The following is a 12,033-nucleotide window of genomic DNA, read 5'->3' as shown; positions in this document are numbered from 1 at the left end:
TGCACGACTGTCTGTGTCCTATGTGTTGTGTTGTGTTATTTTTGTTATTTTGACTTCAAAATGGCGCCGCGTGAGTGGCTGCCTTTCCAGCAGCTCCTATATTTTGTTGTTCTACTTCTTCCTTTCATAACTTTGCTGCTGTGAATCGGGAATTTCTCCATTGCGAGACTAATAAAGGTTTTCTTATCTTATGTTTTCTTATCTTATATGTGGCGGTGGATCGGTGTTGCTGGACCCATCACTAACACTCAGTTATTGTCTGCGTATTATTGGACATAGTAATCTGGTGACAAAGTGTCACTGTCTGCCTTCCTTGCTCCCATTCCATGGTCCCTCTGCTGCATGTGTAAATTTATTAACTCTAGCAGTGATAGGGCTAGCTGAAGCTAGCGACAGGAGGCTATCCCCGCTTCATAAGATAAGATAAGATAAGAAACCCTTTATTAGTCTCGCAATGGAGAAATTCCCAATTCACAGCAGCAAAGTTATGAAAGGAAGAAGTAGAACAACAAAATATAGGAGCTGCTGGAAAGGCAGCCACTCTTGCGGCGCCATTTTGAAGTCAAAATAACAAAAATAACACAACACAACACATAGGACACAGACAGTCGTGCAATCTTCACCACTTTTCTGCATACACTTTGTCTGAAGCAGTTATAGATGAAAGAGGAGAGGATCAAAGTGTCCTTTCACCAGTGGATCAGAGACGTCATGCTGAAAATGTGCACACGTCTGCTACAAGCTATGTTTTGAAAGCAAACACGAAGCTGTAGCGTCCATTGACGAAAATAGATTAGTTCACTTCTCCTGTCTCACGTAATCCGCTTCAAACTCCAAGCCGCGACTCCCAGTTCCAAATCCGCATCGTGCCCCTTTATCCAGTCAAGCGTGTGCTGGTTGCATTTTTTTTTTTCATGCGTCATTACCACATTCTGTGTATGCATGGTTGTTTTGGTGATAAAAGTCCTTTGATTTGAAAAAAATACTTTTGGGCCATTTTCAGCACCTACCACTCAAAAATTCGATTTGTATGTTGGTAATGGCCCGACACAACGGCATAGTGGCCATTGGCCATCAGGCCACTGTTTATGTTGAACCCTGCTGCCAATCATCGACAGATTTTCAGTTGGATAGTTCGACTAATTATGTCCATGTCCGATGCAGCCCAGCTTGACCATGGCCCAGTGGAATCGCATCAGCCAGCTGATACAGTACCTGCCTGACCAGACTATGAACGACTTATACCCCTCAGCCACATTTGCTATTGAAGTGCGATACTTTTTGTCTGAATGGATTGAGAAGCAAAGATGGTAAGCCACACACACACACACACACACACGCACACACACAGTACTCTGTACTTATCGTAAACAATAGAAACATGTCTTACTTGAGACTCGTAGCTTTGAGTTGAGCTATGTTTTCTCTCAGGGAGGAGTTTGCTCTGGAGAAAGTGGAGCAAGAAGCAAATGCCCGCGCTCTATTGGACGAGATCATCATGCTGCTGCAGTCGTTTTCTCAGCACAATGCTAATGTGGTGGATAAAATGAAGCTGATGCAGATCAGCAGGAACATGGTAGGGACTCCAGCAAAATCCACGGCTAATATTGAGGTGTTTGTTGAGTGGGTCGAATGTATGACATTTTACTTGTATGAACCGTCTTGGGCCAATAACTGTTTTGAGGGTATACCGTGGTTTAAAAAGGTCACGGTTTCCATAACGGCTTATACAGTCTGTCAGCAGTTAAACTTCTTCTTTTCATTTTGGAGAGGACTTCCTCCGCTGCTTGCTGAGGAGAGGGGACTGTCAGAGGAGGGGGTGGAGGGAGGTTAGACAAAAGAGACATAGTTACAGATACGCGGATGCATTGTCTTTAAAAATTGTGTACATGCCAGGATGTACTAGCTAGCTCCCTAACACAACATGAGTAGCCCATGGCTCCTATTCGAAAAAATAGCATTGATGGGACACTCTGACTTGCTGAGAAGATTTAAAACAGATGTACGTTAACATGGTACCAAATTGGGCTGTCGAGGTTAGTCAATTAGTCATGATAATCTCGACAATGTCATGTTATATTTAATAATGCAATAGTCGCCGAGTCGTTTATTTATGTACGTATTCGTTTATTTGGCGCTTTGTTTTTCTGTAGAACACAGGTGTCAAACTGAAGGACCGGGGACCAGATCCGGCCAGCCACGTCATTTTATGTCAACTTCAAGATCCTTGCTAAAATCTGTACCGAAATGTCAAATTGTCAAGTGTAATGAATAACGTTGACATTTTTCGTGAATTTTGTACGCCATTGACTCTCACTTGAACAATAATTGAGCAAAATCCATACAAATAGTTGACTTGAGTGATTTGAAAACAAGTACAAGTACAAATACGATGAGATGATGAAATTTCATTCTATTTCACTGTCATAACGGCCCTCCGAGGGAAGACGTAACTCCAGAGTGGCTTGTGACTGCACGGGGTCTACTGTATTCAAAACTAAACGAGAACCCTTACACCACTCACACAATAAAAAAAATCAAAATAATTTTTTTTTAAAAACACCTCACACACGTTACTTTCCAACCAGACTTTTGAGATGAATGCCTGAATGAAGTAATAACGCTGCAATGGATGATGTCTTCCAGCGCATGTTTCAGCATCAGCCACTGCAGTTTGCAGTGATGGTGAGGGACACACTGCGCAAAGAGAGGGTCCTGCTCAGCACTGTAAGAACTTTTCTTTCTCATTTTCTGTTACTTTATTCCACATGTCCGAAGTCTGTTATTCATGTTCTACACACTAGCATATGGGTAGAGTGAGTCTAGTGAGGTGCATTGACAGCTTACACAACATATGATGGTTAGAACAACAACTAGTTTGAACTTTGGGACCACTCGATGATAAAAGGAGTTCACATTTCAAATTAGTTGATCTCAAATTAAAATCTATACTGTTTATTATGATCTTGTCCACTTAAGATGCAACAGACTGACTTTGTTTGCATGCTGTCAATAACCCTTTTAAAACCTGAATATTGGCAATCTTCAGGTTCTAAAAGGCCACGTAAATGTTTCTCAGTGTGTGCAGGTAAAAATCTCATCCGGTCGCACAGCGCGAGTAATAATAATAATAATAATACATTTTATTTATAAGCGCCTTTCAAGACACCCAAGGACACTTTACAATAACAAAAAACACAAAACAATACGGGTTGAGCAGCGGCAGCCAAAACGCGCCAGCGTTCTCTCAACCCGGAAGTCAGAAAGTAAAAATATATATTACAGATCTTTGATACTCCTCCCGCCACATACAACGAAGGCGCTCCAACTCTTGTGTCTTTCTGTAAGAGTGCACACAAAAGGTAGAACGTGTGTCAACTTAAATCCTTCCTAGATGAATTAAATAAATATCGAAGTCTGGATGCCATGTTGGCGGCCCGGTAGTCCAGTGGTTAGCACGTCGGCTTCACAGTGCAGAGGTACCGGGTTCAATTCCAGCTCCGGCCTCCCTGTGTGGAGTTTGCATGCTCTCCCCGGGCCTGCGTGGGTTTTCTCCGGGTGCTCCGGTTTCCTCCCACATTCCAAAAAAAACATGCATGGCAGGCTGATTGGACGCTCTAAATTGTCCCTAGGTGTGAGTGTGGGCGTGAATGGTTGTTCGTCTCTGTGTGCCCTGCGATTGGCTGGCAACTGATTCAGGGTGTCCCCGCCTACTGCCCGAAGACGGCTGGGATAGGCTCCAGCACCCCCCGCGACCCTAGTGAGGATCAAGCGGTTCGGAAAATGGATGGATGGATGGATGGATGCCATGTTGAAGGCCATCTAACGTAGTTCACGCAATTTGCGTTATAAAGGACAGCTCTCAGTCCAGCTTCCTTGAGGTTCTCACGGCCCACTTTGCATTTTGGCAACAGAGATTGTGCGCGTGTCTATTTTCAGTGGTACATGTGGAATTATAAATACTGTATGGTACTGCTGTTGGAAAAACAACATGTATCATGGCCTGTTGGGTCTGGGAATATGAACTTGTAATAAGTGATCGCTAGCCCGAACATTGACACTTTTCATGTTCAAATACAGTTGGACATTTGATAATCAAACAGGAAAAAAAGTCTGTCTATGTTAACAGCTACAAATATCTAAATAATGTGCTCTTTCTAATGATCTAAAAAAGTTGACAAATGTCAAGGAGAATGATGGGTGTTCCATATTGTCACTTGTGTCATAATACCAAATCAAACCACTCCACTTCCATCTTTTAGTCTAGTGCAGTGGTTTTTAACCTGGGTTCGATCGAACCCTCGGGCTTCAGTGAATCAGTCTTAGGGGTTCGACAGAGCCTCTGTCATGGAGGTTAAGACACAACAACTCAACATGTCAATTAGTTATGACGCCTGCTTGGCCATCACTGGCTGGTTCATTTTGTGCACAATTAAAAAACGTATACTGTACTTTGTACTTTAGTAATTGTGTTTCCTTTTTTTGTTTTTAATAAATGTGTCGACTCCGTGAGTCGTCACCTTACCGTGGTGGAGGGGTTTGTGTGTCCCAATGATCCTAGGAGCTAAGTTGTCTGGGGCTTTATGCCCCTGGCAGGGTCACCCATGGCAAACAGGTTCTAGGTGAGGGGCCAGACAAAGCACGGCTCAAAGACCCCTTATGAAGAGAAATATATATGGACCAAGGTTTCCCTTGCCCGGACGCGGGTCACCGGGGCCCCCCTCTGGAGCCAGGCCTGGAGGTGGGGCTCGTTGGCAAGCGCCTGGTGGCCGGGCCTACACCCATGGGGCCCGGCCGGGCACAGCCCGAAGAGGCAACGTGGGTCCCCCTTCCCATGGGCTCACCACCCATGAGAGGGGCCAAAGGGGTCGGGTGCAATGTGAGCTGGGCGGCAGCCAAAGGCGGGGACCCTGGCGGTCCGATCCTCGGCTGCAGAAGCTAGCTCTTGGGACATGGAATGTCACCTCTCTGGCAGGGAAGGAGCCCGAGCTGGTGTGTGAGGCAGAGAATTTCCGACTGGATATAGTCGGACTTGCCTCCACACACAGCCTGGGTTCTGGTACCAGTTCTCTCGAGAGGGGTTGGACTCTCTTCCACTCTGGAGTTGCTCAAGGTGAGAGGCGCAGAGCAGGTGTGGGCATACTCATTGCCCCCCGGCTCAGTGCCTGTACATTGGGGTTCACACCGGTAGACGAGAGGGTTGCCTCCCTCCGCCTTCGGGTGGGTGGACGGGTCCTGACTGTTGTTTGTGCATTTGCACCAAACAGCAGCTCAGCATACCCACCCTTTTTGGAGTCCTTGGAGGGTGTGCTGGAGAGTACTCCTTCTGGGGACTCCCTTGTTCTGCTGGGGGACTTCAATGCTCACGTGGGCAATGACAGTGAGACCTGGAGGGGCGTGATTGGGAGGAACGGCCCCCCCGATCAGAACTCGAGTGGTGTTTTGTTATTGGACTTCTGTGCTCGCCACGGATTGTCCATAACGAACACCTTGTTCAAACATAAGGGTGTCCATATGTGCACTTGGCACCAGGACACCCTAGGCCGCAGTTCGATGATCGACTTTGTAGTTGTATCATCGGATTTGCGGCCGCATGTTCTGGACACTCGGGTGAAGAGAGGGGCGGAGCTGTCAACTGATCACCACCTGGTGGTGAGTAGGCTCCGCTGGTGGGGGAAGATGCCGGTCCGTCCTGGCAGACCCAAACGTATTGTGAGGGTTTGTTGGGAGCGTCTGGCGGAATCCCCTGTCAGAAGGAGTTTCAACTCCCACCTCCGACAGAGCTTTTCCCATGTTCCGGGGGAGGCGGGGGACATTGAGCCCGAGTGGACCATGTTCCGTGCCTCTATTGTTGAGGCGGCCAATCTGAGTTGTGGCCGTAAGGTGGTTGGTGCCTGTCGTGGCGGCAACCCCCGTACTCGCTGGTGGACACCAGCAGTAAGGGATGCCGTCAAGCTGAAGAAGGAGTCCTATCGAGCCTTTATGGCCTGTGGGACCCCAGAGGCAGCTGACGGGTATCGACTGGCCAAGCGGAACGCAGCTTCGGTGGTCGCCGAGGCAAAAACCCGAGCGTGGGAAGAGTTCGGTGAGGCCATGGAAGCCGACTTCCGGACGGCTTCGAGGAAATTCTGGTCCACCATCCGACGTCTCGGGAGGGGGAAGCAGTGCACCACTAACACTGTGTACAGTGGGGATGGGGCGCTGCTGACTTCGACTCGGGACGTTGTGAATCGGTGGGCAGAGTACTTCGAAGACCTCCTCAACTCCACCAACACGCCTTCCTTGGAGGAAGCAGAGCCTGGGGACTCTGAGGTGGGCTCTCCTATCTCTGTGGTTGAAGTCACCGATGTGGTTAAAAAGCTCCTCGGTGGCAAGGCCCCGGGGGTGGATGAGATCCGCCCGGAGTTCCTCAAGGCTCTGGATGCTGTGGGGCTGTCCTGGTTGACACGCCTCTGCAACATCGCGTGGTCAACAGGGAGAGTGCCTCTGGATTGGCAGACCGGGGTGGTAGTCCCTCTTTTTAAAAAGGGGGACCGGAGGGTGTGTTCCAACTACAGAGGGATCACACTCCTCAGCCTCCCTGGTAAGGTCTATTCAGGGGTGCTGGAGAGGAGGGTCCGTCAGGAAGTCGAGCCTCAGATTGAGGAGGAGCAGTGTGGTTTTCGTCCCGGCCGTGGAACAGTGGACCAGCTCTACACCCTTAGCAGGGTCCTCGAGGGTATGTGGGAATTCGCCCAACCAGTCTACATGTGTTTTGTGGACTTGGAGAAGGCGTTTGACCGTGTCCCTCGGGGAGTTCTGTGGGGGGTGCTTCGTGGGTATGGGGTACCGAACCCCCTGATACGGGCTGTTCGGTCACTATACCACCGATGTCAGAGTTTGGTTCGCATTGCCGGCAGTAAGTCGGAATCGTTTCCAGTGGGGGTAGGACTCCGCCAAGGCTGCCCTTTGTCGCCGATTCTGTTCATAACCTTTATGGACAGAATTTCTAGGCGCAGCCGAAGCGTTGAGGGGATCCGTTTTGGGGGCCTCAGTATTGCATCCCTGCTTTTTGCAGATGATGTGGTGCTGTTGGCTCCTTCAAACAGGGCTCTCCAACTCTCACTGGAGCATTTCGCAGCCGAGTGTGAAGCGGTTGGGATGAAGATCAGCACCTCCAAATCTGAAACCATGGTCCTCAGTCGGAAAAGGGTGGAGTGTCCCCTCCGGGTCGGGAGGAGATCTTGCCCCAAGTGGAGGAGTTCAAGTATCTTGGGGTCTTGTTCACGAGTGGGGGCAGGAGGGAGCGGGAGATCGACAGGCGGATCGGTGCAGCGTCTGCTGTGATGCGGACGTTGTATCGGTCTGTCGTGGTGAAGAAGGAGCTGAGCCAAAGGGCGACGCTCTCAATTTACCGGTCGATCTACGTTCCAACCCTCATTTATGGTCACGAGCTATGGGTCGTGACCGAAAGAACGAGATCCCGGCTACAAGCGGCCGAAATGAGTTTTCTCCGCAGGGTGTCCGGGCTCTCCCTTAGAGATAAGGTGAGAAGCTCGGTCATCCGGGAGGGGCTCAGAGTCGAGCCGCTTCTCCTCCACATCGAGAGGAGCCAGATGAGGTGGCTTGGGCATCTGATTCGGATGCCCCCTGAGCGCCTCCCTGGTGAGGTGTTCCGGGCATGTCCCACCGGGAGGAGACCCCGAGGAAGACCCAGGACACGCTGGAGAGACTATGTCACCCAGCTGGCCTGGGAACGTCTCGGGATCCCCCGGGGAGAGCTGGAAGAAGTAGCTAGGGAGAGGGAAGTCTGGGCTTCCCTGCTAAAGCTGTTGCCCCCGCGACCCGGCCCCGGATAAGCGGTAGATGATGGATGGATGGATGGATAAATGTGTTTTTTTATGTCTTGAATCTGTAAAAAATAATAATAATAATTAATGAAGGGTTCGGTGAACGTGCATATGAACTGGTTGGGTTCGATACCTCTAACAAGGTTAACAACCACCGGTCTAGTGGTTGAGATGTCAAACGTTAAATATCCAATGAGATTATCTACCCCTCAAAGGCTTAAAACAGAGATGACAGTTTTCTGCCGATCAGTAGATTACTGACTTTTTCAAACTCAATTGATCATTCTCAAGATAAGTGCAAATCCGTTGAGAGATTTGTTGGAGTGGGGGCTCTCGGCGTTAGGGTCACGTTATTTTCTGTCTGTACGGTGAAAATGACAGCACGCAAATTGACACACATGTTGAATATAACTCCGTGCACTGGAAATACACAAGGAGAGGTAAAAAACGTGGCGAAACTCAGACGCAGCACAGAACCGCACATTTGGAACAAGGAGGAACCCGACTGGTTTATTCCTGTGGCGAGTGACAAGTATATAATGTGTTTAATTGACAGAAATGATGTTTATTTGCAGCATGATGTTAACTGTCTGTCGCGGTTTCAATCTGAACATTCCAAATGATCAAACGACCATGTATACAGGACGAACCGTCAACTCACTCATGTAAACGGATTATGCTCGGAAACCTGAATTTTGACCGTAACCCGAATATTGACTGCATGTTAACGAAGCCACTGAGCCGAGCGGTGTGACATTATGTGATTTAGGTTGTGTGTCGTATGTGCAGATGCCACAGGTAAACCAACCTCCACAGCATCAACCGCATGTCACCAGGGAATCTGCATTTCCCAGCACAGATGTGGACCACCTGGTTCTCAAAGTGCTGGAAGTCCAGGACTTGCGACAGAATATACACCAGGTGCAGGAAGAGCTCAATTGGGAAAGGCAGAATTATGAGTCTTTGCAAGGTAATACAAAAAAATAATAATTTAAAGTACAGTTGTTTATATTTTTGGGTTGTCGCTAATTACTCATTTTAGAATTGATTATTTGGGTAATTGCCTGTTTCCCCCCCCCCCCCCCCTCCATTCCTGTGCACCCCACCTCCCCAACATAGCCCAGTTGACACACACTTTTTTGGAGGGTGCGGGGGGCGGACAGTTATAAGCACGGATCGACAAATAATACTTAAGTTTGTCAAATTTGATGTATGTAACACATGCATGCAGCACTTCCTTGTTCGATGTCATAGGGCACCAAAACATGCGGCGCGGGGGGAGACTTTATTGAGCGCACTGTTGATGTGATGTACAGTGGGGCAAATAAGTATTTAGTCAACCACCAATTGTGCAAGTTCTCCTACTTGAAAAGATTAGAGAGGCCTGTAATTGTCAACATGGGTAAACCTCAACCATGAGAGACAGAATGTGGGGAAAAAAACCCTCAGAAAATTACATTGTTTGATTTTTAAAGAATTTATTTGCAAATCATGGTGGAAAATAAGTATTTGGTCAATACCAAAAGTTCATCTCAATACTTTGATATGTACCCTTTGTTGGCAATAACGAAGGCCAAACGTTTTCTGTAACTCTTCACAAGCTTTTCACACACTGTTGCTGGTATTTTGGCCCATTCCTCCATGCAGATCTCCTCTAGAGCAGTGATGTTTTGGGCCTGTCGTTGGGCAACACGGACTTTCAACTCCCTCCACAGATTTTCTATGGGGTTGAGATCTGGAGACTGGCTAGGCCACTCCAGGACACTCCAGGACCCACTCCAAAAAAAAAAAAACAGGAACAACTCCTTTCTTGGACAAATGGCGCTAGGCCTAGGTATCAATTAAGATTTCTGTTAGTACCAATTTTACTTCCATCTGCTGCAAATAGGAGAAACCTCTTGCTTTAACTTGGTGCATCAATACAAATATCAGCATTTACATCTGCAATTGAAACCAATGCAGCTACATGAATCGCATATGTTAATTAAACATGACCTGATCAAAACAATAATAATTTAAATCCGTTCCAACCACAGGGCAGGCTGTTTAAAGAAAGTGCCAAAAACACACTGCGATCTCATGACGTGAAAGGATTTGTAGTACCCTTCACAGTGGTACACAAAACCCAAAGTTTCCATCCATCTAGATTGGGAGAGTGGGATACCGTTAATTATCAATCTGACTCGTAATTAGAGCACCATGGGAAGTTAAACAGCATGATTTTAATGGCTTCACAACACAGCGTGGCAAACAAACAAAATATATGAAAAAGAAACTTAACTAGAGCTATTTTATGAACAGCTAAAGATTTTAAAATGTACAATTGTTTGTGTACACTATTCCAAATTGTTCTGCGACTACTTGGGTTTACGAGAGGAGTCAAGTGGCGTATTCAGGTTTGCTCAGTTTGGTCGAAAACCGTTTTTTGGTCATAATCCGAGGCGTAAAAATCTCAAATTTTCTGGTTAAAAAACGATTTGGTTGAGAACAGAGACGTTCGAAAAACCGAGGTTTGACTGTTGTCCATTTTTTAAAACCCAGCTTTTAATGGCACCATTGTGGGTTGACGACTGCATCTCACCAGCAGGAAGAAAATGCTGAGAACAAACTTTGGTGCTATATGGAACTACAAATTTATCCCTGTGAATGTTGACAACCCACTGCCTCTACTGCTCTATTTTCATATTCGCTTTCATGTTGCTGTTGTGCTCTCTTGCCCTAAGTGCCTCTCACAGCCATATTGGGCCTGCTGGCAGTTGACTGTCCCGCACGTCTACTTTTTCTTTATTTTTCCAACATATTTCTCACGATAATTATACCACTTTTCACTCATACTCGATCACTTCTTGTTGGTGTGTAAGAGAGACACGCTTTAGTGTTGTGCTAAGCCAGTGTTTCTCAAAAAAGGGGGCGCCCCACTATTTGGCTCCGTCAAGGGGGGCGCAGTTGACCTCGGGGAACATGCTTTTTTATTTTTTTACTGTCCTAAAATAACGTGCAGTTGCACCTCCACTACGTTAGGGGGCAGTGGCGCTCTCATTGGCAGAGTTTGCGCAGGGAGCATTCTCAGGGAGGAAATATGATGAGGCGTATGTAGCGCTTGGCTTCAATGTGACTGCGGTGGCAGACGAGGAAAGATCGATGTGCTGACTGTGTCTAAAAATTTTGGTCGCAGACAGCATGAAGCCAAATAAATTAAGGCGTCACTTAAAGACATTACACCTAGTGATGGCAAAATGAAGCCCTGCAGGGAAATACAGTGAAACTCCTCGAGAACGAAACCTACATGGGCGAAAATACCCCCTTATGTGAAAAAATCTTCATGTATTAACCCAATTCCCATTCTCCTGCCCCCCATACGACGAAAACCCCCCTGTTGCGTTATACGAAATCATTTTCTCTGCTCCAGCCTCGCGAAGACATTCACTACAACGAAGTCTAATCCAACAGTGACCTCTACTGCTTTGTTCGGAAACAGCAGCAGCAACCACCACACTGGTTTACATAGTGAACGATGTTTATTTCGGTCACAGCTGAGAGTTTCCTGGACTCAACATACTCATAGCTGCTGTGCCATTGGCTTACCGAGCATCATCCTGGCCTCCGATTGGCCAAGAGGGACCTCACTGTCTATGTGTGTAGATACTGAAGCTAGATCCGTAGCATCCCGTGGCTGTTTTTAGCATGATAACAAGGAAAGCATTCGAGGAAACGTTCGTTTATTTGAATGTCCGTCGAGCCACGGGACGCTTTGTAGTCCTCAATGGCCATAGTTAGCTCTCGAAGGCGAAAAACCTGACGCTAACTGGAGCGCTAATGAGAGAGATGTGCTCCAGTTAGCGTCAGGTTTTTAGCCTTCGAGAGCTAACTATGGCCATCGAGGACTACAAAGCGTCCCGTTGCTGGCTTAAAAGTTCATTGCATGCCAGGAAGTATTTGTTATTGTTAGATTCAGACAAGGATGGACGTTGCATTGCTAAAATGGCTACAAAACCGGCCTTGGATGTCAAGCAGCTAAGACAAGAAGAGCTCTGATGCTGGAAGAGAGGGTAAAAGTGATCAAAATGAAAGACGGAACAAGCAAAATAAAAGATATCCAAGAAATTGATGGAAGTGAATGCTGATCGTAGATTTCACAATTTCTTTCCCTTTTTTTCTTTCCCTTTTTTTCTTTCTACACTGACAATATGAAGTGTCAAATACA

At 47.1% G+C, this 12,033-nt stretch overlaps 1 protein-coding gene across 6 annotated transcripts in view; it reads left to right on the top strand.

The window, feature by feature from the left end:
• stat6 (signal transducer and activator of transcription 6, interleukin-4 induced) overlaps nucleotides 1-12,033 on the top strand; it is a 55,445-nt gene that overhangs the window by 9,098 nt on the left and 34,314 nt on the right. For 5 of the 6 annotated variants that reach the window (XM_086128040.1, XM_086128046.1, XM_086128029.1 and 2 more), the window contains exons 2-5: nucleotides 1,165-1,310; nucleotides 1,432-1,576; nucleotides 2,647-2,727; nucleotides 8,619-8,799. In XM_086128040.1, coding sequence (XP_085984166.1) covers nucleotides 1,177-1,310; nucleotides 1,432-1,576; nucleotides 2,647-2,727; nucleotides 8,619-8,799 — 541 coding nt within the window. In that variant the 5' untranslated portion in view covers nucleotides 1,165-1,176. Of the gene's footprint in view, nucleotides 1-1,164; nucleotides 1,311-1,431; nucleotides 1,577-2,646; nucleotides 2,728-8,618; nucleotides 8,800-12,033 lie in introns of those variants that run through there. The other variant, XM_086128070.1, reaches the window with a different exon arrangement.

The sequence above is a fragment of the Hippocampus guttulatus genome, chromosome 1, assembly GCF_054856545.1.
Source record: "Hippocampus guttulatus isolate MCC_2025c chromosome 1, RoL_Hgut_1.0, whole genome shotgun sequence".
Lineage (NCBI taxonomy): Eukaryota > Metazoa > Chordata > Actinopteri > Syngnathiformes > Syngnathidae > Hippocampus > Hippocampus guttulatus.
The sequence above is the reverse complement of the archived record's forward strand: the minus strand, read 5'-3'. Positions and strand labels throughout refer to the sequence as shown.